Source organism: Narcine bancroftii, chromosome 11 (genome assembly GCF_036971445.1).
Source record: "Narcine bancroftii isolate sNarBan1 chromosome 11, sNarBan1.hap1, whole genome shotgun sequence".
Lineage (NCBI taxonomy): Eukaryota > Metazoa > Chordata > Chondrichthyes > Torpediniformes > Narcinidae > Narcine > Narcine bancroftii.
Genome location: NC_091479.1, coordinates 8,246,351 through 8,273,611, shown reverse-complemented (window position 1 = coordinate 8,273,611; position 27,261 = coordinate 8,246,351). Strand labels below are relative to the sequence as shown.

The 27,261-nt window shown below is 50.2% G+C and overlaps 2 protein-coding genes across 16 annotated transcripts in view; one reads left to right on the top strand and one right to left on the bottom strand.

The window, feature by feature from the left end:
- Positions 1-6,331, top strand: part of tubgcp4 (tubulin gamma complex component 4) — a 40,162-nt gene extending 33,831 nt beyond the window's left edge. For 2 of the 4 annotated variants that reach the window (XM_069902507.1, XM_069902510.1), the window contains 3 exons: positions 728-844; positions 2,250-2,389; positions 5,870-6,331. In XM_069902507.1, coding sequence (XP_069758608.1) covers positions 728-844; positions 2,250-2,389; positions 5,870-5,954 — 342 coding nt within the window. In that variant the 3' untranslated portion in view covers positions 5,955-6,331. Of the gene's footprint in view, positions 1-727; positions 845-2,249; positions 2,390-2,808; positions 2,858-3,418; positions 3,486-5,869 lie in introns of all 4 variants that reach the window. The other 2 variants (XM_069902508.1, XM_069902509.1) reach the window with 2 other exon arrangements.
- Positions 6,332-12,097: 5,766 nt separating this feature from the next.
- The window catches only part of tp53bp1 (tumor protein p53 binding protein, 1), a 63,364-nt gene continuing 48,200 nt past the window's right edge, over positions 12,098-27,261 (bottom strand). For all 12 annotated transcript variants that reach the window (XM_069902498.1, XM_069902496.1, XM_069902499.1 and 9 more), the window contains 8 exons: positions 26,307-26,725; positions 24,762-24,953; positions 22,128-22,304; positions 20,607-20,819; positions 19,425-19,519; positions 17,257-17,456; positions 16,878-17,023; positions 12,098-12,476 (listed from right to left, as the gene is read on the bottom strand). In XM_069902498.1, the coding sequence (XP_069758599.1) occupies positions 12,289-12,476; positions 16,878-17,023; positions 17,257-17,456; positions 19,425-19,519; positions 20,607-20,819; positions 22,128-22,304; positions 24,762-24,953; positions 26,307-26,725 (1,630 nt within the window). In that variant the 3' untranslated portion in view covers positions 12,098-12,288. The remainder of the gene's footprint in view (positions 12,477-16,877; positions 17,024-17,256; positions 17,457-19,424; positions 19,520-20,606; positions 20,820-22,127; positions 22,305-24,761; positions 24,954-26,306; positions 26,726-27,261) is intronic.

Sequence of the window (27,261 nt, the reverse complement as noted above, 5' to 3'; positions counted from 1 at the left end):
ACACTGGCCTTTTATAGCAGGGACGTCAGGATGAGTCTGGCAGGCTTTCTCAAGCACTTGGAGTATTGGAAACAGTTTTGGGTCCTTGTTTAAGAAAGGATGTGCTGACTTTGTAGAGAGTTCGGAGGAGGTTCACAAGGATGATTCTGGGAATGTAAGGGTTATCAAATGATGAGCGTTTGACCTGCACTCGATGGAAGTTAGGAGAATTGGGGCGGGGGAGGGAAGAAGCATGGTCAGAGTAGATGTAGAAAGGTTGTTTCATGTGGTAGGAGAGTCTAGGACAAGAGGGCACAATTTGAGGATTGAAGGGCATCCGCTTAGAACAGAGATTGAAAGAGGACTTTCTGCAGCCAGAGGGCAGTGACTCTGGAATTTGTTGCCACAGGTGGATGTGGAGGCCAGACTATTGGGTGTATTTAAGGGAGAGATTGATAAGTTCTTGATCAGCCTGGGCATCAAAAGTTATGGGGAGGAAGCCAGGCAGAGGGCCGAATGGGGAAAATGACTGAATAGCAGGCCAGACTCGATGGGCTGAAAAGCTTATACCTTCTTTGCCCTGGGGTATATGGTTATCACGTTTGCTGAACAGCTTACACGGTAGGATTGGGTCGGACCGTTTGAGGAGTCTGGATTCTTGGGTGGTCTGGATTTTTGGGCTTCTACTGTTTTGTTAATATTGTGGTTTTTTTGATGAATCAGCTGTATCCGAACCCATTCTATGCAGGTGTTCCACTGTTTGAACGAGATCCTGGAATTGTGCCATAACTTCTGCTCCTTGGTCAATCAGAATCCAGGACCCATTGATGACCGGGGTGCCCCACAACTGGACTTCCTGGTCACGGTAAGCTGTGACCATGCTACACCTATGAGATGAAAGAAACTGGGTCCAACCTCTGCACTTGAGTGAGGGGATTTAGGCCGAAGCTTTGGTACATCAGTGGGAGAGGGGTGCGCTGTTGCCCTCAGCACATACAGGCCCTTCAGCCCTCGATGTTGTGCCAACCCCTATATTGGTTAAAAAAAACTAAACCCACCCTACCCTGTAACCCTCTATTTTTCTTTCATCCATGAGCCTGTCTAAGAGTCTCTTAAATGCCCCTAATTTTTCAACCTCCACCACCATCCCTGGAAAGGCATTCCAGGCCCCCACAACTCTCTGTGTATTCATGGTGACTCCCCTAAACTTCCCTCCATTTTGTACAGGCGTCCTCTGGTGTTTGCTGTTCCTGCCCTGGGAAACAGGTGCTGCCTGTTCACCCTATCTATGCCTCTCAGAATCTTGTAGACCTCTATCAAATCATCCGTTTTCCCTCTGAGAAAAGTCCCAGCTCTGCTAACCTTGCCTCATCCTGGTAAATCTCCACTTGAAGTGGTTAAGGCACGTTCCTTTTACCAATAAGGTGGGTGATGAAGAATCCCCCGATTTTGAGGATGGTATGGTTAACGCAGCAATATTACAGCGCCAGCGACCAGGACCAGGGTTCGAATCCAGCGCATTCTGTAAGGAGTTTGTACGTTCTCCCCACGTCTGCGTGGGTTTTCTCCAGGGGGGCTCCGGTTTCCTCCCACCTTCCAAGAATTTGCAGAATTTGTAAGTTAATTGGAGGGCACAGGCTCTTGAGCCAGAAGGGCTAATTACTTTGCTGCAAGTCCAAATTTATTTGGACAGTTCTTCACATTGCCTATGCAGACACCAGCTGGTTTTATCACCCGTAAGTTGCATTGACTACCTGAGAGGTAAGGGTAAAGTTTTTACGGTAACCCATCAACATACGTCTCTGGGATGTGGAATAAAACCGGAGCACCTGGGGCAAACCCGCACCACCACAGCGAGAGCTTGCAAACAAACATCTGATGTCGTGATTAAACCTGGTTCACTGGTGCCGTGAGGCAGTGGCTCTGCCAGCTGTACTGTGGGGAGTAGTTTTTTTAATTTAAATTTAGACATGCAGCACAGTAACGGGCCCTTTGGGCCCACAAACTTCTGCCACCAAAATGCCCCAATTGACCTACAGCCCTTAAATATTTTGAAGGGTTGGATGAAACTGGAGTACCCGGGGAGATCGTACAAACCCCTTCCATGCAGCGTGTGATTCAAACCCGAGTCGCTGACACTGTAACAGGGTTGTGCTAACCGTGTCACTCTGCAATTGGATTTTTAGCTTTCACTGTCACTCGCGCAGAAGAGGCAGGTGTTCCATCTGTTGACTCAGCCTGGTTCACTTGTTGTTTTGGCTGATTCTTAGGGCTTCAGTCAGCAGTCATCCCAACTCTTCAAGATACTGTCGAGCGTCCGCAATCACCAGATTAACTCTGGCTTGGCCCAGCTTCTACTGCGACTGGACTACAACAAGTACTACACCCATTCTGGAGGGACACTGGGCAGGTGAGAGGGCAATGGGCTTTGCCACATTGATACCAGTTTAACCTGATGGTTAATGATCCCAAAGCATAGATTGGGGTTGAATTCATGGAACTAAAACAGAAAATGCTCGAAGAAATCAGGAAGTTCTGATTTATTATCAGAATCACAAAGCAGTTGTTCTTGTACAACTGAATGAAATGGCGTTCTTTGGTCCTTGTGTAAAAACACGCAAACACTTGTATAGACCCATGCAGTAAATGTATAAAAATAAATAAATAGTGGAGTAATGGAGGAATTGCATGAGCAGATCAGCAATCACTCATCGGGGAAGAAGGTGTTCCTCAGCCTGGCTCCGATCTCTTCCCCGACGGGAGCAGCTGAAAGATACTGAGTGCAGGGTGGACGGGTCCTCAATGATTTTGTTTGTGTGCCCTCTTTAGACAACGATCCCAGATCACGACGAACTTGATTTGAATTTATCACTCGCAGGTGAGGGCTGGGATACGATTTTAAATTTGATTAACGAGTCCCCTTTTCTGTGCACGGCGTTGTTGCAATTTGAAGTGATGCATAGAATACATAGATCGAAAGATCAATCATCTCACTTCTGATATTGATCCACTATGTGATGAGACTTCATCGATCCATATGTTTTTCAAACTTGGCAAGTGATTTTTAAGATCAAATTTAAAAACCTGCTTTATTTGGTTATTCACAAGAACAGGATATATTATTGACTTCATCTCAAAAGCAAATTTTAGCTTTTACCTTAGCTAGGTGGGCAATTTTGATGAAATGGAAAGATAATACTCTTGTCTACAATGGCTCCATGATATCACGTCTTTACTGCTTTTAGAAAAAAAAATTGGAAAAATATTAAAAATGTAAAGTTTAATTTTCATAAGGCACTGGGCCCTTTCATGGATTACCAGCATAATTTAAAGAATTAAGGTATTTGGATGCTTCTGGTTTATTGTAGTTGTCAATTGTTTCTATAGTTAACCTTGTTAGAGGGAGGGGTTTGATTCTATGGGTTCTTTTTACTTTTAGAGACATATTAGATCAATGTGAGTTTGATTGGAAATCGTAAACACAGATTATATTACGGAAGATAAAGGTAATATTTGAGAAGTATGAATTATATTTTTATAAGGGAATTTTACTTATAACTTATTTTGTATTTGTTATTTTGTGTATTTGTTATTTTTTAATCATTTTCCCCCTTAATGGGGCGATTATCCTCTATTTTTCCCTCTTCTTCATTTCAATATTATCTTTAGGCCCTTTTCCACTGGCACCTTGTCCCAGGAATTAACCGATTCAGGGTCCAGTGGGGAAAGGAAAACTATCAGCACACCGGCGTCGAATCACACTGGGGATTGACGTCCTCTACCCTTGCTCGTAACCCCCTGGTCAGCTGACGCCGCCATGCTGATTAAAAAGGACGACTTCCATCCACTCCATTCGAAGGTCGACTCTCCGATCCCCCGGGGAGTGTAAAAGCAATGTCCCGGTTAAAGGTGTCCCAGTGGAAACAGCACAAGTGGCTTCATGTCCTGGGACACTGCACACAGCTAATTAACTGGGATGCCAGTGGAAAAAAGAGTCTTTGATATATTATCAAATATGTGTCAACCATTAATTCAAGCAAATCTTAGTTTAAATATTTTGGATAAGATTAAGTCATAGCTGTGCTCTGATTTTTAAATTTGTGTTATGTACATGGTATGCTTTTGACCATTCACTAGATTATTATGTGTATAGGTATTTTATTAGATAATAAAAATATTTTAAAAATGCAACACATCAATATGGGAGGGTGGGGTGGGGGGGGGGTGCAAGACTCCAGTAATCCTCTCTGCCACTTTTATGGTCCTGTGGATTGAGCTCCGATCCATGGCTGTGCAACAACCGCACCCACACTGTAATGTAGGCGGTCAGGATGCTCTCGATAAGCTCATGAACACGTCATAAAATCATTGTTTTGAGGCAGCAAACATTTCTATAACCCACATTTCACAAGAAACAAAATAGTGCGAGAAAATGACAAAGTGAGTCTATGGTTCATTGTCCATTCAGATGGCAGAGGGAAAGAAGCTGCCCTGTGCCACTGAGTGCTCGTCTTGACTGTTGACAGGGTAGTGGCCGGTAGCCTTGCCTGCCTTGGTCTTCTCAGGACGTGCACCTTCCCGAAAGTGAGGAGATGTCCACAATGGGCCACTACTTAAGTGGACTCCAAGGAACTCCATCTTGTCTACTACAGAGTTGTTGATGTGCTGTGGAGGGTAGTGCCCCCCGTCCCCCCCCCCCTCCAGTCCTCCTGAAGTTCACAATCATCTCCTTGTTCTTAAATCAGGCAGCATCATTTGAGATCAGTTTCCCTCGTTCTCCAAGGATTCTTTCTACCTTGTCTGCTGAGTTCTTGCCCCGTTTTCTGCTTTTCTTTGGACTCTGAGACCATCTACAGTTTATTTGCTGCATTTACAGTTTTTCATGGTTTAATACACCGTGCTGGTCAAGTAGATGTAGGTTGAAGTGCACCATCTGGCAGAGCATTGCACGACACCTCTTCTGTCGCAGTTCTTCCTCCTACTCCAGGTTCTGCAGTCCCTCGTCTCTGTTGGAATTCTAACCCGCCCATCAGAGGGAGGGAAGGAGCTGAGACTTTGGAGCAGTGGGTCTCAACCTTTTTCTTTCCACTCACGTACCACTTCAATCCCTGTGCCGTCGGGGCTCTGTGATTAGTAAGGGATTGCTTAAGGTGGGAAGGGAAGGTTGAGAATCACTGCTCTAGACCCAGTTGTTACTGAAGTATTTTGGTTGAGAAAAATTGTCATTGGCCCATTTCCTTTGAAACTGTGCACATAACGAATCCATGAGGAGCGATTAAAGCAGTGGTTTTCAACCTTTTTCTTTCCACCCACATCCCATCTTAAGCAATCCCTTACTAATCACAGAGCACCTATGGCATAGAGAATACTTAAAGTGGTGTGTGAGTGGAAAGAAAAAGTTTGAGAACCACTTCTCCAGAGAATTAAGTCAGTGTGTGAATGGGCAAGTCCAGTTTATTGTCATCTGATTGTACAAGTTACCACTCGACGAAACCGCGTTCTCCAGTCCTTGGTGCAAAACACGCAGAAACACAACCAGATATAACACAGACGGAGAAACAAACATGTGCAGGACAAGTATTCATCTATACAAATAATAAGTAAATATTGTTTCATGAATATGAGAATCTCGAATGGTCAGTGTGAGCAGTTCCTTTGGTCGTTCAGCATCTCACTGTGTACACATCAAGACACTGTATGATACATGTGGTTGTATCAAGACCTAATGGATAGAAACTGTAATCTTAATGCCCAATACTCATTGATAGATCATAACCGTTTGATGTTTGGAGAACCCAGGGTATCTTGGTAGTGCACCACGGTCAGAGCAATAAATTAAATGCATCTCTGCAGACTTTCTTTCTCTAACAAAGCTTTTATCCCTTTTCAGCTTTGCATCCGACCTAAGTCCGGGGGTTGCCGGCTCCTCACCACTGGTCTCTGGATCCGTCTGCAATCTGAGGTTGCATTTGTGACCCTACTGAACCCTCCTTTGAGGAAAACATTGGAGATCTCCGGGTCGGGCTGGAGGCTCCCTCCTTTCTACGGACACTTGGAGCTGAGCTTCGTGATCTGATGCGCTGGCCTTTCACGCCCACCCTACTTGGCACATTCAGGCAAGGGAGTTAGTTTCCTGCAGCTTTACAAACCCTGTCCCTACAGTTGTTGTCACTTGGTCTGTACAGTTCCTGCCCTGGCTGCTCACTTAATTCCAAAGGAGGGGCATTGAGAAAGGATTGGTCAAAGACAAACTCCTACCAGGGACACAGACTCCTTTAAGAACTATGGAAGTAAAACACAAAAGTCTTCAGACACCGTGGTTGAAATAAAAACACAACGCTGGAGAAGCTCAGCTGATCTGACAGTGTCCTTTGTATAACAAAGTGAAGGGATATAACCAACATTTCGGGATTGGGCCCCTCATCAATATGTGAGCAAGATGTAGGCAGGCGCCTGAGCATAATTCTGAGGGGCAGGGGGAGGAACGTAGTCCCCACGGGCAGGAGGCAATAGATAAGGGAGGGAGGGGCACATCAGCAAACGGGGAGGGGGGAATCGCTCTGTGAATGGAGAGGGAGAGGGGTGGGGAGCTCGAGGGAAGGGAGGAAGAACAAAGAGTGGGCTAGCAGAAACTGGAGGGGTCAATATTAGTGCCATCTAGTTGGAGAGGGCCCAGACGGAAAATCAACTGTTGCTCCTCCAATTTACGGGGGGTCTCGCTGGGACTGTTCGAGGGTATGGACAGACAGGTCACCATGAGAGAGGGGTGCAGAATAGAAGTGTTTCGTCAGAGAGAGATCCCTGATGCAGACAGAGTGAAGGTGCTCTGTGAAACTTTCTCCCAGTCTCTGCTATGTAGAGAAGGCCTTTAAGATCTATGACTGGACTCTACGAGGCCTTGCGAAAAATCCTCCTCCTCTAATTTCTGGGACCTTTCCAGAAGAAATAGGGATGTCTCACTGCTCTTTCTTGAGTGACTTAATCAAGAGGAAGGGTACAGGTTTTAAATTGGTCTGTGCACGTCAGTGCTGCATGGGGTCTCTCCAGGCAACCAGACTCCCTGTTGGAATTGTCTGCCACAGTGTTGTCTTGACCTGGATGGAGGTCACATCTAACAGACAGGGCAAGGTGAGCAGAGTGGTATGTGGCTCCAACAACCAGGTGGAATGGAACACTGACCCTATCCTCACCATTGCTGCTAACGGCCAAGCGAGGAACAGGCTGGGATTTAATCCCGGACCCAAGTTCACGCAGTCGGATGGTTCTGACTGACCACTCATGTCCTGGTGGATCATGAGTCAACAGTCACTGCCACCAGTCATTTCATTTGCTTTCTCCTCTGAGATCAGTCCAGTGGGAAATCCTGTGTTATCTGGATGCCTTCACGCTGTTTTGTAAACAGGACTAAATGTAAAACGTGCAGCCGTTCTCCATGTTTAACCAGCCAGTCGCTCTGTGTTTATGGCTGTGATACAGACTAACCTCATATTTTAATATTGAAGAAGAATTTGGACAGGTACATGGATGGGAGAGGTATGGAGGGCAATGGTCAGTGTGGTAGGCGAAAAAGAAAGGGGGCCTGTTTCCGTGCTGTAGTGTTGCTGCAGGGAGGCTCCTGCAGCTCGGCCGAGATCGTCCCATACAGCCTCCCGTTGGAGGTCTGGGGCTGAACCTGACCTTGAGGACACCAACCCCAGGCCGTTGTCAATGCCTCACTTTGCTTTTTCCTTACACTACTTTGATTTGTACGGTGGTTTGCTCTGTGATGCTACCACAAAACAATGAATTTTATGGCTTGTTCGTGACAAGAAATTCTGAACATCCTTTTCCGCGCCCTTCCCAGCTTCATGACAATTTACCTGCAGGGAGGCACCCAGAACTGAACACAGTACTCCAATGCAAGGTCTCACTAAAGGTGGTAGCATGACCTTCCTGTTCCTGGCATCAATGCCTTGATTGTTGAAGGCAAGTGTGCAAAACATTTTTTCTACCTGTCTGTGTTGCCACTTTTGTGGAACTATGTACAGTTACTTGTGTCGCTAGATATCTTCGAATTATAACTCTCCAGGGGCTCTCAATCACTCGAGGTCTTGCCCTGCTTTTACTTCTGGTGCTGGTCTGTGAATCAGCAGGTTTATCAGGAAGGCAAATGAAACGTTGGACTTCGTTGCCAGAGGGATTGAATTTAGGAACAGGGAGGTGATGCTGTAACTGTACAAGGTCCTGTTGAGGCCACATCTGGAGGACTGCTTGCAGTTCTGGTCTCCTGACTTGAGGAAGGGTGGACTGGCTTTGGAGGGGGTTCACCAGGTTGATTCCAGTGTTGGAGGGGTTGGCCTATGAGGAGAGATTGAGTCATCTGGGACTGTACTCGTTGAGAAGGGATCTTATCGAAATATAAAATTATGAAAGGCATCGATATGATAGAGGTAAGTAAGTTGTTTTTATTGGTGGGGGAGACCAGAACTAGGGGACATTGCCTCAAGATCCAGTTAGTAAATTTAAATTTTGACACACAGCTTAACAGGCCATTTCAGCCCAAGAGTTCTTGCACCTTCCCCCCGCCCGCCCCCCCCACCCCCCACCCATGGTACATTTTAAATGATGGGTGGGAGGAAACCCACTCGTGCACACTCCTTACAGACGGTGTGGGATTTGAACCCCAGTCCTGATAAAGGTGTGGCGCTGACCGCCACATTAACCATGCCGAGATGGGGAGGAACTGCTTTTCCCAGAGGGTGGTGAATCTGGAACTCGCTGCCCATTGAAGCAGTGGAGCCGACATCAGTGAATATATTTTAGACATGGTTGGATAGATTTCTGCATAGTAGGGGAATTAAGGGATGTGGGGGAAAAGGCAGGTGGGTGGAGATGAGCCCATCATCAGATCAGCTGTGATCTCATTGAAAGGTGGAACAGGCTGGACGGGCTGAATGGCTGACTCCTGCTCCTATTGTGTTCTTTTGATCCATATGTCTTCCTACTGCAGTCTTTGCTCCTGCCACAGGATGGTACCAACAGCCACTCGGAGAAGGCTATTGAGCTTGTTCTTGCAATGAATTGAAGCTGTTCTCAGCTTTTAAAGGGCACAACCAGCATGGTGAAATTATTGGTTTAAATATTGTGGACATTTTCAGATCCAGGGGCTCAGAGTGAAGTGAGGAAGATTCAACATAAAACAGGAAAGTACAAGCACAAAAAGAGGCCCTTCAGCCCACCATGTCTGTCCTGACCCTGGTGCCAATCAAAAGTAATGGATTAATGTGGTTAGTGCAGTGTTTGCGACCAAGATTTAATGTGGGAGTTTGCATGTTCTCCAGATGATCCGGTTTCCTCCTACATTCCAAAGACGTGTGGGAGAGTAGGTTTATTGATCACTTGAGTGTAATTGGGGCAGCACAAGCTCGAGGGCCAGAAGGGCCCGTTACCATTGTTGTATCTCCAAATCCAATCTGCCTCCATATGTTCCTTGTGGCCTCGATAACCTGCTTGTTTGTGTGTCTGCCTCTTGAACCTTGTGCCAGAGGAACGGAGGGCAAAGATGTGCATATTGTATCCACTGTTGCGTTAACAGGTTGTGTACGGGGTGGAAGTGTTCTCTGGTACATCTATTTCAATGCAAAGGCAGATGAGCTTAGACTGTGGATTGGTTCATGGAATTTTAACATTGGTTGCAGGAGGAGCAGGACTGGCAGCTCGATGTTCCAGCCTTCCGTTACTTTAAATGAAATGGGGGTGGGGGGAGAATGAAAGGGGAAGGAGTGGCGTTGCTCATCAGGGAAAATATCACAGCTGTGTTCAAGCAGAACAGACCAGGGGTCTTATATATATGGGTGGAGCTGAGGAACGGGAAAGGTGTGACCACACTCATGGGGTTGTATTATAGACACCCCAATAGTCAATTGGAGGAGCAAATCCGTAGAGATAGCAGACAGCTGCAGGAAATATGGTTGTGAGAGTCAGGGATTTTAACTTTCCACATATCAATTGGGACTCCCATAGTATAAAAGGGCTGGGTGGCTTGGAGCTTGTCAAATGTGTTCAGGAAAGTTTTCTAAATCAGTATTTAGAGGCATCAAGTAGAGAGTGTGAAATACTGGATCTCCTATTAGGGAACGAGACAGGGCAGGTGACAGAAGTATGTGTAGGGGAACATTGTGTCCAGAGATCATAATGCCATTAGTTTCAAGTTAATTATGGAGAAGGATACGTCTGGGCCTCGGGTTGAGATTCTAAGTTGGAGAAAGGCCAACTTTGAGGAAATGAGAAAGGATCCAGAATGTGTGGATTAGGATAAGTTGTTTTCAACTTACTGAAAAGTTGGGCAAGGATGAGCGAGGTCAGTGGAGAACCTTCACAAGTGAAATTTTGAGAGTTCAGATTCTGTATGTTCCTGTCAGGATTAAAGGTAAGGATTGCAGGCAGAGGGAACCTTGGTTTTCGAGGGATATTGGATCTGGTTCGGAAGAAGAGAGGTGTAGAACGGGTATAGGCAACATGGAGCAAATGGGGAGTATAAAAAATGCAAGGCTAAAAGAAGACTCGATGTTGCTTTTGGCCGACAATGTGAAGGAAACGCCTAAGGGTTTCTACAGGTGTATTGAGAGTAAAAGAAGAATGAGGGACAAAATGGGTCCCCGCGAAGATCAGAGCAATTGACTTTGTGTGGAGATCTTAAATGTTTTTTTTTTACCCCCCAATCAGTATTCACTCAGGAAGCCTCTCAATCTTGATTCAGAAGAGTCAACATGGCTTTGTGCATGGTAGGTTGAGTTTAACCAATCTGAGTTTTCCAAGGTTACCAGGAAAGCTGACGAAGGAAAGGCTGTGGATGTTGTCTACGTGGACTTTACCAAGGCCTTTGACAAGATCTTACATGGGAGGTTAGTATTTAGAGGCTCAGTACTCATGAAGTAGTGAACTGGATTTGACAATGGCTGGATGGGAGAAGCCAGAGAGTGGTGGTGGATGATTGCTTCTCAGACTGGAGCCTGCGATTAGTGCTGTGCCTCAGGGATCAGTGCTGGTTGTTTTATCACATTATCAGCCAAATTATTGATGTATCAGATCAGCAAGTTTGCAGATGCCACCAAGATTGGAGTTGTTGTGGACAGCAATTTTCAAAGCTTGCAGAGATTGAGACCAGCTGAAAAGTTGCCGACTGAATTTAATGCAGACAAGTGTGAGGTGTTGCATTTTGGAAGGACAAACACAGTGAATGGTTGGGCATGGAGGAGAGTGGAAGATCAGGGATCTGGGAATACAGATACAGAATTCCTTGAAAGTGATGACACAGATGGATAGGGTTGTGAAGTGGAGCTTTTGGCATATTGGCCTTCATAAATCAAAGTATTGAGTATAAGATGTTGCCCAAACTTCAGAAACGGAGTTACAGAGAAAGGTTAAACAGGTTAGGACTTTATTCCCTGGAGCGTAGAAGAATGAGGGGAGATTTGATTGAGATATTTAAAATTATAGGGGGTAGAGACAGAATAAATGTAGGTAGTCTTTTTCTACTGAGATACAAACTAGAGGACATAGGTTAAGGGGAAAAGTTGAAGGGGAACTTCTTCACACAGAGAGAGGTGGGGGTGTGGAATGAGCTGCCAGCTGAAGTGGTGAATGTGGGCAGCTACATGGATGGGAGAGGTATGGACTGGGTGCCGATCAGTGGGGCTAAAACAAAATTGGTTTGGCAGTCTAGAAGGGCTGAAGGGCCTGTTTCTGTGCTGTAATGTTCTATGGTTTAATCACTGCAATCATATCTGCTTTTTATCCCCCGGCTACCGATCAAAATCTTGTCTCTGAATCGATCCAACAGCACAGACAGGCCCTTCTGCCCCCGATGTTGTGCTGACCTATATGTACCTGTCTCAGTCTCTTCAATGCCCCGAATGTTCAGCCTCCACCATTACCCCCTGGCAAGGCATTCCAGGCACCCAAAATTCTAAAAAATACCCCCGATGCCTCCCTTCACTTTGTACAGACGTCCTCTGGTGTTTTCTGGTCCCACCCTGGGAAACAGGTGCCGACTACCCACCCAATCTATGCCTCTCAATCTTGTAGACCTCTTGTTCACTTGAAAAAATTATTTTTTTTAAATTAAAAGCTGACAAACTGCAGTAAAACTTCAGTTTATTCCATTATTTTTTAATAAAAATGAGACCAATAAAACTATGTACATTTTTCATACATGCAGTTACAAACACAGACAGTTAAAAGCTTCTAAAATGTAAAACAACAGCACAATTGATTGGCGGAGATGGGGGAGCAAGGGAGAGGGGAAGGTTGGTGACCGGCGCCCTCCTCTTAGCTGGGCTTGTAGGTGTGTTTGTACGTGGGATGACTGTACTGATTGACTCTCCGTCCTGTCACCAAGCTTTGGATTACCCACTCCTGTGAGACCACGGGCACAGCCAGCGATTCCGCACACTTCAGCAGCGACGCAGGGCAGGAGAGGTCGGTCACCACAATGTCGAAGATCCCCAATGGGACATCTGCAAAGATCAGAGTGAGAGAAATGTCTGATCGACCACGCAGCTACTTGCAGAGTCGGACTCCGCACACAGCAGCGGACAACGAGTTCAGTTCCACTCAAGGTTCAGGGTGGGGTAATCACCCAACTCCAGGCCCCAGGAGTGTGTGATGGGATGGTGAGGAGGGAGCTTCACCCTGTCTAACCCCGAGCCCTGTGAGTGTGTGATGGGACGGTGAGGAGGGAGCTTCACCCTGTCTAACCCTGAGCCCTGTGAGTGTGTGATGGGACGGTGAGGAGGGAGCTTCACCCTGTCTAACCCCGAGCCCTGTGAGTGTGTGATGGGACGGTGAGGAGGGAGCTTCACCCTGTCTAACCCTGAGCCCTGTGAGTGTGTGATGGGACGGTGAGGAGGGAGTTTCACCCTGTCTAACCCCGAGCCCTGTGAGTGTGTGATGGGACGGTGAGGAGGGAGCTTCACCCTGTCTAACCCTGAGCCCTGTGAGTGTGTGATGGGACGGTGAGGAGGGAGCTTCACCCTGTCTAACCCCGAGCCCTGTGAGTGTGTGATGGGACGGTGAGGAGGGAGCTTCACCCTGTCTAACCCTGAGCCCTGTGAGTGTGTGATGGGACGGTGAGGAGGGAGTTTCACCCTGTCTAACCCTGAGCCCTGTGAGTGTGTGATGGGACAGTGAGGAGGGAGCTTCACCCTGTCTAACCCTGAGCCCTGTGAATGTGCAATTGGACGGTGAGGAGGGAGCTTCAACCTGTCTAACCCTGAGCCCTGTGAGTGTGTGATGGGACGGTGAGGAGGGAGTTTCACCCTGTCTAACCCTGAGCCCTGTGAGTGTGTGATGGGACGGTGAGGAGGGAGTTTCACCCTGTCTAACCCTGAGCCCTGTGAGTGTGTGATGGGACGGTGAGGAGGGAGCTTCACCCTGTCTAACCCTGAGCCCTGTGAGTGTGTGATGGGACGGTGAGGAGGGAGTTTCACCCTGTCTAACCCTGAGCCCTGTGAGTGTGTGATGGGACGGTGAGGAGGGAGTTTCACCCTGTCTAACCCTGAGCCCTGTGAGTGTGTGATGGGACGGTGAGGAGGGAGCTTCACCCTGTCTAACACTGAGCCCTGTGAGTGTGCGATGGGATGTTGAGGAGGGAGCTTCACCCTGTCTAACCCTGAGCCCTGTGAGTGTACGATGGGATGGTGAGGAGGGAGCTTCACCCTGTCTAACCCTGAGCCCTGTGAGTGTACGATGGGATGGTGAGCAGGGAGCTTCACCCTGTCTAACCCTGAGCCCTGTGAGTGTACGATGGGATGGTGAGAAGGGAGCTACACCCTGTCTAACCCTGAGCCCTGTGAATGTGCAATGGGACGGTGAGGAGTGAGCTTCAACCTGTCTAACCCTGAGCCCTGTGAGTGTGCGATGGGATGGTGAGGAGGAAGCTTCACCTTGTCTAACCCAGACCCTGTGAGTGTGTGATGGGCTGGTGAGGAGGGAGCTTCACCCTGTCTAACCCCGAGCCCTGTGAGTGTGTGATGGGACGGTGAGGAGGGAGTTTCACCCTGTCTAACCCCGAGCCCTGTGAGTGTGTGATGGGACGGTGAGGAGGGAGCTTCACCCTGTCTAACCCTGAGCCCTGTGAGTGTGTGATGGGATGGTGAGGAGGGAGCTTCACCCTGTCTAACCCCGAGCCCTGTGAGTGTGTGATGGGACGGTGAGGAGGGAGTTTCACCCTGTCTAACCCTGAGCCCTGTGAGTGTGTGATGGGCTGGTGAGGAGGGAGCTTCACCCTGTCTAACCCCGAGCCCTGTGAGTGTGTGATGGGACAGTGAGGAGGGAGTTTCACCCTGTCTAACCCTGAGCCCTGTGAGTGTGTGATGGGATGGTGAGGAGGGAGCTTCACCCTGTCTAACCCCGAGCCCTGTGAGTGTGTGATGGGACGGTGAGGAGGGAGTTTCACCCTGTCCAACCCCGAGCCCTGTGAGTGTGTGATGGGACGGTGAGGAGGGAGTTTCACCCTGTCTAACCCTGAGCCCTGTGAGTGTGTGATGGGACGGTGAGGAGGGAGCTTCACCCTGTCTAACCCTGAGCCCTGTGAGTGTGCGATGGGATGGTGAGGAGGGAGTTTCACCCTGTCTAACCCTGAGCCCTGTGAGTGTGTGATGGGACGGTGAGGAGGGAGCTTCACCCTGACTAACCCTGAGCCCTGTGAGTGTGTGATGGGACGGTGAGGAGGGAGTTTCACCCTGTCTAACCCTGAGCCCTGTGAGTGTGTGATGGGACGGTGAGGAGGGAGCTTCACCCTGTCTAACCCTGAGCCCTGTGAATGTGCAATAGGACGGTGAGGAGGGAGCTTCACCCTGTCTAACCCTGAGCCCTGTGAATGTGCAATAGGACGGTGAGGAGGGAGCTTCAACCTGTCTAACCCTGAGCCCTGTGAGTGTGCGATGGGATGGTGAGGAGGAAGCTTCACCTTGTCTAACCCTGAGCCCTGTGAGTGTGTGATGGGCTGGTGAGAAGGGAGCTTCACCCTGTCTAACCCCGAGCCCTGTGAGTGTGTGATGGGACGGTGAGGAGGGAGTTTCACCCTGTCTAACCCCGAGCCCTGTGAGTGTGTGATGGGACGGTGAGGAGGGAGTTTCACCCTGTCTAACCCCGAGCCCTGTGAGTGTGTGATGGGACGGTGAGGAGGGAGTTTCACCCTGTCTAACCCCGAGCCCTGTGAGTGTGTGATGGGACGGTGAGGAGGGAGTTTCACCCTGTCTAACCCTGAGCCCTGTGAGTGTGTGATGGGACGGTGAGGAGGGAGCTTCACCCTGTCTAACCCTGAGCCCTGTGAGTGTGTGATGGGACGGTGAGGAGGGAGTTTCACCCTGTCTAACCCTGAGCCCTGTGAGTGTGTGATGGGTCGGTGAGGAGGGAGTTTCACCCTGTCTAACCCTGAGCCCTGTGAGTGTGTGATGGGACGGTGAGGAGGGAGCTTCACCCTGTCTAACACTGAGCCCTGTGAGTGTGCGATGGGACGGTGAGGAGGGAGCTTCACCCTGTCTAACCCTGAGCCCTGTGAGTGAACGATGGGATGGTGAGGAGGGAGCTTCACCCTGTCTAACCCTGAGCCCTGTTAGTGTACGATGGGATGGTGAGCAGGGAGCTTCACCCTGTCTAACCCTGAGCCCTGTGAGTGTACGATGGGATGGTGAGAAGGGAGCTTCACCCTGTCTAACCCTGAGCCCTGTGAATGTGCAATGGGACGGTGAGGAGGGAGCTTCAACCTGTCTAACCCTGAGCCCTGTGAGTGTGCGATGGGATGGTGAGGAGGAAGCTTCACTTTGTCTAACCCTGAGCCCTGTGAGTGTGTGATGGGCTGGTGAGGAGGGAGCTTCACCCTGTCTAACCCCGAGCCCTGTGAGTGTGTGATGGGACGGTGAGGAGGGAGTTTCACCCTGTCTAACCCCGAGCCCTGTGAGTGTGTGATGGGACGGTGAGGAGGGAGCTTCACCCTGTCTAACCCTGAGCCCTGTGAGTGTGTGATGGGATGGTGAGGAGGGAGCTTCACCCTGTCTAACCCCGAGCCCTGTGAGTGTGTGATGGGACGGTGAGGAGGGAGTTTCACCCTGTCTAACCCTGAGCCCTGTGAGTGTGTGATGGGCTGGTGAGGAGGGAGCTTCACCCTGTCTAACCCCGAGCCCTGTGAGTGTGTGATGGGACAGTGAGGAGGGAGTTTCACCCTGTCTAACCCTGAGCCCTGTGAGTGTGTGATGGGATGGTGAGGAAGGAGCTTCACCCTGTCTAACCCCGAGCCCTGTGAGTGTGTGATGGGACGGTGAGGAGGGAGTTTCACCCTGTCTAACCCCGAGCCCTGTGAGTGTGCGATGGGACGGTGAGGAGGGAGTTTCACCCTGTCTAACCCCGAGCCCTGTGAGTGTGTGATGGGACGGTGAGGAGGGAGCTTCACCCTGTCTAACCCTGAGCCCTGTGAGTGTGCGATGGGATGGTGAGGAGGGAGCTTCACCCTGTCTAACCCTGAGCCCTGTGAGTGTACGATGGGATGGTGAGGAGGGAGCTTCACCCTGTCTAACCCTGAGCCCTGTGAGTGTACGATGGGATGGTGAGAAGGGAGCTTCACCCTGTCTAACCCTGAGCCCTGTGAGTGTACGATGGGATGGTGAGAAGGGAGCTTCACCCTGTCTAACCCTGAGCCCTGTGAATGTGCAATGGGACGGTGAGGAGGGAGCTTCACCCTGTCTAACCCTGAGCCCTGTGAGTGTGCAATGGGATGGTGAGGAGGGAGCTTCACCCTGTCTAACCCTGGGAGTGCACTAGGTTGACTCTCAGCCTCAGACCCCACCTCCTCCCTTCACCGACGGTACTCTGCTCCTCCACTGCTCAAGGCGGTGGGCCAACGCCAGCCATGTTCTCACCCTTGCCGTGTGCGGTGGGGTTGTGCTGTCGGACTGACGTCGCCCCTCCCATCATCAGGATCTCCGGCCACAGGCCGAGAAAATTCTCCTGCTGATCTGAAACCAGCAGCATCTTCATGTTCTTGAACGGAGTGGTCCGAGGGTGCCTGGGAAGAGGGGGAAGCAGGTGAGCATAATGCAGGGAAATGAAGGAACATGGGCATGCGCAGCCGCGAGGGCACGTGCGGGGGAGGGCGGGCTGCAGATGAGAAGTGAACGTAAACGAGTCGAAGTTTTGCAGGAAAGGATCCCATCATTCTTGCTTGATTTAGATGCGCTGGTGTTGTGCTGTACCAGAGGGAATGTACTGAGGTGTGGGAGAGTAAACACGTAGTCTCACCACTCCAGGATGCGGTCCGCTTCCACGCTGTAGCCAGCAGGCAGCAGGTAGTTCTTGTACGGCTGCAGCTGGTTGGCAAGGCAGCTGTCACGCACCCACAGGTTGGACACACACGGCATTCCACTGGCGATGCACAGGAAGTACTTCTTGGTGCGACAGTGCTGGTCTGCGATCAACACGCATTGGTACGCAGCCTTGCACTGAAATGGCAGCAATGGTAAGCACACCGCAGGTCAGGCACCGTCCGCAGAGGCAAAGGGACTCCCAAGAGGGGGACCGGGGCGCGTGAGGGGGCAGGACTCCCAAAGGGCCTCGGGCACTGACAGCTACCCGATCGGCCGGATGGCTGGGGGTGGAATGACTCGGACACCTGGAGTTCGGGGTCATTGCTGAATTGGACAGGAAGCCGCGTGGACACAGAGAAGACGGTGGCATCAGCGGGCACTCAGTATCCCTGAAGGGGCCTCCCCTCTGCTTCCCCCTCAGTTCTGGAGTTACTGGACTAGTGGGGCCTTTACAAGGCAAACCAATAAAGGAACCTTGAGAAGCAAGGGCAGCCTCATTGGTGGTAACTATACCTACCAAGTTGGAACAGAGGGGTGGGAAAGGCAGTGGGAGAGAACACAGGGTGTTCACTTTGAGGGAAGGAGGATGTTCACAGGCCGAATCAGGGCAAGAGGGGGCAATGAACACACACCTTCCCAATTGGGAGTGTATTAAAGAGGTGGAAGGCTGAGGAGCAAACAGTGAGACTGTAGGAGGGACTCAGCAAGACAGGCAGTGTCCGTGGAGAGAGACGGATAGACAAAGTCAGCTGTTCGGCCCGTTGAGCCTGCTGCACCATTCAATGAGACCATGGCTGATCTGATATGCTCATCTCCACCTATCTGCCTTTTCCCCATATCCCTTAATTCCCCTACTATGTAGAAATCTATCCAACCTTGTCTTAAATATATTGAGGCCGCCTCCACTACTTCAATGGGCAGCAAATTCCACAGAATCACCACCCTCTGGGAAAAGCAGTTTCTCCTCATCTCTGTCCAAAATCTATTCTCCTGGATCTTACGGCTATGTCCCCCACTTCTGGTCTCCCCCACCATTGGGAACAACTTGCCTACCTCTATCTTGTCTAGGTCTTTCATAATTTTAGATGTTTCTGTAAGATTCCCTCTCATTCTTCTAAATTCCAGCAAGTTCAGTCCCAGACGACTCAATTTCTCCTCCAGTTGCAGTGTAAACGTCCCTGCTCCTAAATTCAATCCCTTTTGCAACACAAGGCCAACAATCCCATTTGCCCTCGAGAGCCTGCTACATCTGCAAACCAACCTTTTGTGATTCATGCATGAGTCCTGCTCGGCACCATGCTGCAATCGTTTGCTATTTAAATGATAATCTGATCTTCCATTTTTCCTTCCAAAGTGGATAACCTCATATTTACCAACATTGGACTCCATCTGCCAGACCCTTGACCACTCACTTAACCTATCGATATCTCTCTGCAGACTCTCCATATCCTCTACACCATTTGCTTCTCCGCACAATTTAGGTTCTCAGCAAACTTGGATACACTACATTCTGTCCCCTCTTCCAGATCATTAATGTATATCGTGAACAGTTGTGGACCCAGCATCAACCTCTGAGACACCCCACTCCCCAATGACTGTCAACCAGAACACTCACCCACCCCCCCCCCCCCCCGCCCCATATCCCAACTCTCTGCTTTCTGGAGGTTAACCAATCCTCTATCCATGCTCATACAATCACCCCCAATTCTAAACATCCTTATCTTGCGCACAAGCCTTTTCCATGGCACCTTCTGGAAATCCAGGTAAAAACATCCACCTGCTCCCCTCGGTCGACCGCGCTAGTTATATCCCCAAAGAACTCGTGAGTTGGCCAAACACAACCTGCCTTTGCTAAATCCATTCCGTGTCTGCCCTGATGGATCAATTTTGTTTCAGGAAGGGAATCTCTATTGGATTCTGTCTGACCTGCTGAGACGCTCCAACCTCTCACCGTTGGCTTGAAGTTTCGGCACCTTCACCTCTCACAATTTTCTGAGGAAGCTGGGTTCAAGCCGTGTATCGCTCTGGAGGATCGGGTCGGGCTATGGCAGAGTCCTGCTCTGCTGCCCTCCCTCACTCCGGCCATCGCTGAACCCCTCTTACCTGGGCTTCGTTGAAGTCCTGCAGGATATAGCCCCCACCGGCTCGGAGCTGGGACTCTGTGTACTGTTTATCGTACGCCGCTGTCTCCACATACTCTAGGGTCAGACGGACACACGGTGAGACCCCACTTCAACACGGAGAAGAGAGTCCAGGCCAAGGGTTATACTCACATTTCCATTCCCCCACTCCCATGCTGAACCTCTGCAGATGCTTTCACCATTATCTCCTCTCCCCAGCCCCACACTTCACCTTTCTCCAATCTACAGAACATGACAGCACAGAAATAGGCTCTTCGGCCCTTCTAGTCTGTGCTGAATTAGTCCCACTGACCTGCACCCAGTCCATAGCCCTCCATACCTTTCCCATCCATATACCTGTCCAAACTCTTCTTAAATGTTAAAATTGAGCCCACATTCACCACTTCAGCTGGCAGCTCATTCTGCACTCCCACTACTCTGTGTGAAGAAGATCCCCTTTATGTTCCTCCTAAATCTTTTCCCTTTCACCCTTAACCCATGTCCTCTGGTTTGTATCTCAGTGGAAAAATCCTACCGACATTTACTCTGTATATACCCCCTATAATTTTAAAACACCTCTGTCAAATCTCCCCTCATTCTTCTTTGCACCAGGGAATAAAGTCTGAACCTGTTTAACCTTTCCCTGTAACTCACTTCCTGAAGTCCGGGCAACATCTCAGTAAATCTTCTCTGCTCTCTTTCTATCTTATTGATATCTTTCCTGTAGTTGGTGACCAAAACGCCACACAATCCTCCAAATTTGGCCTCCCCATGTCTTATACAACTTGTACATTTATCTGTGAGAACACTTTCAGGGGATTATGTATCTGCATTGCCAGTTCCCTCTATTCTACCACACTCCTCAGTGCTCGACCGTTCATCATGTCCTTTCTTGGTTTGTCCTTCCAAAATCCAACACCTCGCACTTGTCCACATTAAATTCCATTGGCCATCTTTCCAACTGGTCCAGATCCCTCTGCAAACTTTGAAACCCTCCTTGCTGTCCACAACACCTCACTCTGATCGCTCCCCCTCCATTCACCCCATACCCCCCCTTTCCCTCTGTTCATATCTGTCCTGTGTTCCATCTGTGTTCACCCATTTACCCACACCTCCCCGTCTTGAGACCACTCCCCTTGGTTCCTCCGCCAGGGCCCAGATTTACCTTCGTCCTCCTCACCACTGAAGGTGCCGTCTTTCTGGGTGGTCTTGTTGGTCTGTCGGTCGGACTCTGTGGCTGCAGTGAGTATGAAGGCGTAGCCCACAAAGAGGGTGGGGCTCTTGGGGAGGGGGCCGTGCTGTGTCTCCACTGAGGGGCCGGTCCCGCAAGACATCTCCCCCTCTGAGGGGCTAGAAAACTCGCTCGGCTTTGAGATCCCTGCACAATGGATACCACCGATCAGATATGCACCCAAACTGGCCGACCAGCCCCTCCTGCAGGACTGTTCCAAAATCTTTCTGCTCCTTCGAGAGTTCCCTTCCTCCCCACCCTCCCTGCCTCCCATCCCACTTCTCCCCACCTCTCCCTCCCTCCAACCTCACCTCTCTCCCACTCCCCTACTCCTGCCATCTTCCCATCCCTTTCACCCTCTCCTTCTCTCTCCCCATCCCTTTCACCCCCTCCTCTCCTCTCTCCCTCCCCCCCTTACCCCACTCCCGCCCCTCGCCCTCTCTCCAACCTGTGCATGCTGCTCCAAGTGTCCCACCCACACTACTTCCACCTGCCTGTGTTTGGCACATACCCTTGTAAATCCATGGATTTGTCCAAATGTTTCTTAAACATTGCCTTAGTCCCTGCCTCAACCACCTCCCCCTGAAGCCCATTTCATACACCCAGTACAACGTGCTGTGCTGATCTCATCAAGCCCAGTTATTGGATTCCACCGAATCCCTTCCACCATCTGATGTTTCTGAAGTCCGTCCTGGCTGGGTCTCATTTACAGGTCCATGGGGAGGATTGGGTTCAGCTTTGGTCACTCTTATACAGGAATGAGTTGGAGGGTGCTGAGGACATTGCCAGGACTTTGGGGGTTGGGGGTTGCTGAACTACAGGGAGAGGTGGAGCAGGCTAGGGCTTTATTCCTTGGAGAGCAGGAGGATGAGTGATATCACAGAGGTGGACAGAATCAAGAGAGGATTAGATTGGGTGAATGCAGAATCTTCTCCCCCCCCCCACCCCAAACTCCATCCAACCCCACCCAGAGTAGGGGCATCAGTAACTGGGGGACATAGTGGGGAGGGGATGGCAAGAGATTTAACAGCAACCTGAGGGGTAATGATTATACACAGAAGGTGGTGGGTGAATGGAACAAAGGGCTGTTGAGGAGATGCTTGAGGCAGGGACCTAGGGGTGGTGTACAGCACAGTAACAGGCCATTTCATCCCACGAGTCTGTGCCATCCAATTAACCTACACCCCCGGTACATTCTCATGGGCCGAAATGGCCTGATACTGTGCTGTATGTCTAAATTAAAAGGTTGGGCTCCTCTGGACTAAGACAACGTTTAAGAAACATTTGGACGAATCCATGAATTTAGAGGGATCTGGGCCAAATGCAGGCAGGTGGGACATTTGGGCTGGCATTGGCAGGTTGGGCTGAAGGGCCTGTTGCCCAATACCAGAGGAGGACACTCTCAAAGACCGGGCTTGATGAGCCAAATGGTCTACCCTCCCAACCAAACATTACCAGACTTCCTGGGGCCAGGCTTGCGTCCGCGTTTCGCCGGCGAGCGCTCCTCATCCGAGCTGAGCAGCTTTCTCTTCCCCGAGAGGGGGGGTGCTCTTGGGCTGTCCACCTGCTTCCTCGTGGGTGTGCTGGCCCCGGTGTTGCTGCGCCGCTTCCTCTTTCCTTCCACGAGGTTGTCTGTGGGCGCACCGTTAACACTCCGTCACCAACTACCACCTCCATTCACGTGGCGCCATTACCAGAGCCTCAGGCTGACAATGAACAAGCGGCGCAGCCGATTCTTATACGATAAACCCATCGTAAGTGGGGAAAATTGTAAGTGAAACAAGATACAGTTCCGTATCTAGCAAATATATGCAAGCCTAGCTTAAACATGCTCAGAACACTTACTGTAGCCTACAGCTGGGCAAATTTATCTAAAACAAACCCTATTTTATAATTAAATGTTGAACACCTTTTATTCCATATTGAAAAAAACAATTTTTAAATCGTAAAATATAGCAATAACGACCGTCGTAACTTAGAAAAATCATTAAGTGGGACCATTGTAAGTGGCAGGGCATCTGTATACCCAAGTGCAGTAAGACCCCCAGTATCTAGCACCTATGGGGATTGGTAGATGCCAGATAAGTGAATTTGCCAGTTGCTTTAGAATGACGAACCACGGTGCCAATTTTAAACTCCCAAATTTTTTTTTAAAACATATTTCTCTTCTGCCATTTTCTTTGCCGGTTGCTTGAAAAATGTCAAGGTTAATGTCCCCGGGACCGGTCGCATTATACCCCAGGCTGTTGTGGGAAACGAGGGAAGAGAGAGCTGGGGCAGTAGCTATGATCTTTGAATCCGCAGGGGAGGTGCCGGAGGATTGGACAACGGCAAATGTTGTCCCCTTGTTTAAAAAAGGTAATAGGGAGAATCCTGGGATTTATAAACTGGTGAGTCTTACGTCAGTGGTGTGTAAACTTACAGAGAGGATTCATAAGGACAGGATCTTTGAGCATTTGGAGAAGTCCAGTTACTCAAGGATAGTCAGCAGGGCTTTGTGAAGGGAAGGTCGTGCCTCACGAGTCTAATTGAGTTTTTTGAGGAGGTAACAAAACAAATGGATGAGGATCAGGCAGTAGATGTGGTTGACGTGGCTTTTAGCAAAGCATTTGATAAGGATCCCCACCAGCAATTCATCCAGAAAGTCATGAGGCAGGGATCAGTGGAACCTTGGCCGTGTGGATAAAAAATTGGTTTGCAAGTCGAAAGCAGAGAGTAGTAGTGGAAGGGAAGCTTTCTGCCTGGAGGTCGGTGACTAGTGGAGGTCGGTGACTAGTGGAGGGACCGCAAGGATCTGTTCTGGGACTCCTGCTCTTTGCAATGTTTATAAATGACCTGGATGAAGAGGCGGAAGGATGGGTCCGTAAGTTTGCAGATGACACGAAGGTTTGAGGAGTTGTGGATGGAGTTGAGGGTTGTCGATTGTTACAAGAGGATAGAGACAGGATGCAGAGTTTGGCGGAGAAGTGACCGATGGATTTCAATCCGGATCAGTGTGAGGTGATGCACTTTGGAAGGACAAACCAGACGGCTGAGTACAGGGTTAATGGTCGGTTACTTAAGAGTGTGGATGAACAGAGGGACCTCGGGGTTCAAATCCATATGTCCCTCAAGGTCACCGCGCAGGTTGATAAGGAGATTTAATGCAATCTATGGGATGCTGGGATTCATTAATAGGGGGATTGAATTCAGGGGAAGAAAGGTCATGTGGCAACTCTACAAACCTCTGGTGAGACCACACTTGGAGAATTGTGTTCAATTCTGGTCACCTCATTACAGGAAAGATGTGGAAGCTGTGGAGAGGGTGCAGAGGAGATTCACCAGGATTGGAAAATGTCTTGTGAAGCAAGGTTAGCAGAGCTGGGACTTTTCTCTTTGGAGCATAGAAGGATGAGAGGAGACTTGATAGAGAGGAGACATAGATAGGGTGGACAGCCAGTGCCTGTTTCCCAGGGGGGTGGAATAACAAACATCAGAGAATATCTGTACAAAGTGAGGGGAGGAAAGTTTGTAAAAGACATCAGGGGTAATTTTTTTTTAAATTTAAAAACAGTGAATGGTGGGTGCCTGCCTTGCAGGGGGTGGGTGGTGGAGGCTGAAACATTAGGGGTGTTTCTTACACAAGCATGTGGATGGAAGAAAAAGGTTATGGGGTAGGGAGGGTTTAGTACTTAGCAAATATATGGCAGCACAACCTTGAGGACTGAATGGCCTGTACCATGCTATATTGTTCTATGTTCTAATTCCAGATAGCAGGGATTTTATTGTAAATTCCTTCTTGTTGCAGCCACGGAGATATACCAAACTACAACCGTTGAAACTAAAAGACCGTAATATTCCCCATTGAGAGAAAAAAATAAATAAAAGTATAAATATTCAATGGACAATGGTGTGGAGATCTTTGGTGTTCCCCACACTTCTCAGAGATGCTGGACGAGTTGGAGAGGGGGGGTGGGAAAGGGGGGGAAATATCTAGGAGGGGTGGGGAGCAAGGACTCTGGGGGAGGGTCGGTAGGGGGCGAGGATGAGGGCAGTCTGTGGGATGTCGGGGAGGAGATGGGGGCCGTCTGGCCTACATGCTCTCCTCACCTAGGCTGATGTCGGCTGCCATGGCCAGGGGTGTGCTGGGCTCACAGGGGTCAAGGCCAAACTGCTCCCGCAGGCGGTTGCCCTGTTCCAGCGAAAGGATAACGGCCATCCGCTTGTACCATTTCTGCACGCCATCCTTCTCGATGCAGTAGAAGAATTCGTTGGGCTCCTTCCTATGGGCTCTCACGATGCCTGTGATGGCGGGAACGGGTCAGAGGCTCAGTAACAGTGGGCTTCACCCACGGGACCAGAGAAAGAGGCTCAACCTCCTCCAAGCAATCAGATAAACTACAATTCCCTGTAACCTTCACCAAACCCCCCCCCGTCTCTCGCGCACACCCCGTTCTCCGACTTTCAGCTTTTATCCACTCCCCCTTCCCTCCCTCTGTAACTCCCCAAACTTGCTTCATCACCCATTACCCCCCCACTCACTCTCCCCCCACCCCACTGCCACCCTGACCCACCAAGTTAGTGTTTTCTGCTCCTAACCCCCCCCCCCTCAATTTCCCGCCCTTCTCTGAAATCTAACAGCCGATAGTTTCCAATGCCCCAGAAGCCAGTTGCTCTGGGAGGAGAGGGGAGTCTCAGCGCTCGGTGACCACGTCGAGACTAGAGGGACACAGACTGAGCTGGTGGGGACAGAAAACGGCCCAGTGAGTTGGCCTTTGTGATTGGCTGGGGACTATCCTGTCATCCCGGCCGGATGGTGCAACCTGCCCCATCACCTGTCACCAATTGGCATGATAGCCTGTCAATCACCAGCCCACCACCTTGCCTCAAGGAAGAGGCCATCCCAGATTTCTCGCTGTCAAAGCACGCTGGCGAGATCGGGGTCCTGCCAATGTCATTAGTTCCCCTGCTTTTTTATCCAATCATCCCAATTTTTAATTTGGATAAAATATGGTGAGCAGGTGAACCAACCAGAACAGAGCGGTGCAGAACAGTCAGGAGAGACTGAATGGCCTCTTCCACTCCCCATTTGAGAGGCTGAATCTCTGGTTAGACCACACACACAGCAGTGTTCAGTTCTGGTCACCTCATTACAGCAAGGATGTGGAAGCCATGGAGAGGGTGCAGAAGAGATTCACCAGGATGTTGCCTGGATTGGGAAACAAGGCTTATGAGGCAAGGTTAACAGAGCTGGGACTTTTCTCTTTGGAGTGAAGATGGATGAGAGGAGACTTGATAGAGGTCTACAAGGTTCTGAGAGGCATAGATAGGATGGACAGCCAGCGCCCGTTTCCCAGGACAGGAACAGCAAACACCAGAGGACGTCTGTACAAAGTGAAGGGAGGGAAGTTTAGGGGAGACATCATTAACACAGAGAGTGGTGGGTGCCTGGAATTCCTTTCTAGGGGCATTTAAGAGAGTCTTAGACAGGCACATGGATGGAAGAAAAATAGAGATAGGAAGGGCCTGTACTATGCTGTAATATTCCATGGATGGCCTTACCCATCCCGACACACTTCCCACCTGTCCTATGCAGTCAGATAGACCAATCAGAGCAGGAATCGAACCGACGCTCCCAGTCGGATGTACACCCACCTGCGCTGAAGTACTCGTCGTCAGATAGGGCGGTGACTTCGGTCTCGATGGGGATGGGGTCACACAGCAGGATGTCCTTGCCCGGCACCTCGCACTCGTAGCCGTCATCGAAGAGCACGGTGTATTTGCCGTGGCCTGACACGCGGGTGATGGTCCCAGAGTAGAAGTAGCCATTGGATGACCACTTAGCCACCACCCGCAGCCCCACGAAGCTGCTGGTCTGGGAGGAGGCCGGCAGCCTGGCCTCGGAGGGAGAGGCCGCCTGCAGCGGGGGGATCTCGGGGGAGGCCGAGCGGGGCAAGGGGGAGGCCTGCGTCTCAGGGGGGCGGATAGCGATGCGCGTGTACTGTTCCTCCTCTGGGGACGTAGCAGCTGACGCATTCTCCCCCCGTGGCCGCTGCACCGATTGCATCATCTCCCTGGGGCGGGGGGGAGAGGAGGAGGAAGATGGTGAGAGGAACAAGGTGGGGAAAGGGTTAGGGAGAGGGAGCGGGTGAGTGAAACAGAGAGAGCGAGATGGTGGGGTGAGAGGGCAAGGGGCGGGGAGGCAAGAGGATAGAAGGAGAGTGGGTGGGTGGGGGCGAGAGGAGGGGGTTGCAGAGGAGGGCAGTGGTTCAGAGAAGTGGGGGTGAATATGGAGGGGGAGTGGAGAGGGGGAAGTGATGGTGAGATGGAGGGAAGAGGGATGGTGAGCAATTCCAGTGATAGAGAAGGATGGGAGTGGTGGGGTTGAGAGAGAGAGGTGATGGGGACCAGTCGGAGGAGTAACCAGGAGGGTGGGACAGCAGCAGAGAGCGAGGCAAAGGAAGGGTGGCACAGGAGTGGTGGGGGTCGAGAGAGGAAGGGGGAAGGAGAGTAAAGTCAATGAATGTGAACATTTACCCCTCCCCCCCATTCCCGAAATATCTGCTCTAATCCCTTCCTCTGGAGCTACCGGCAGCCACCACACACACCG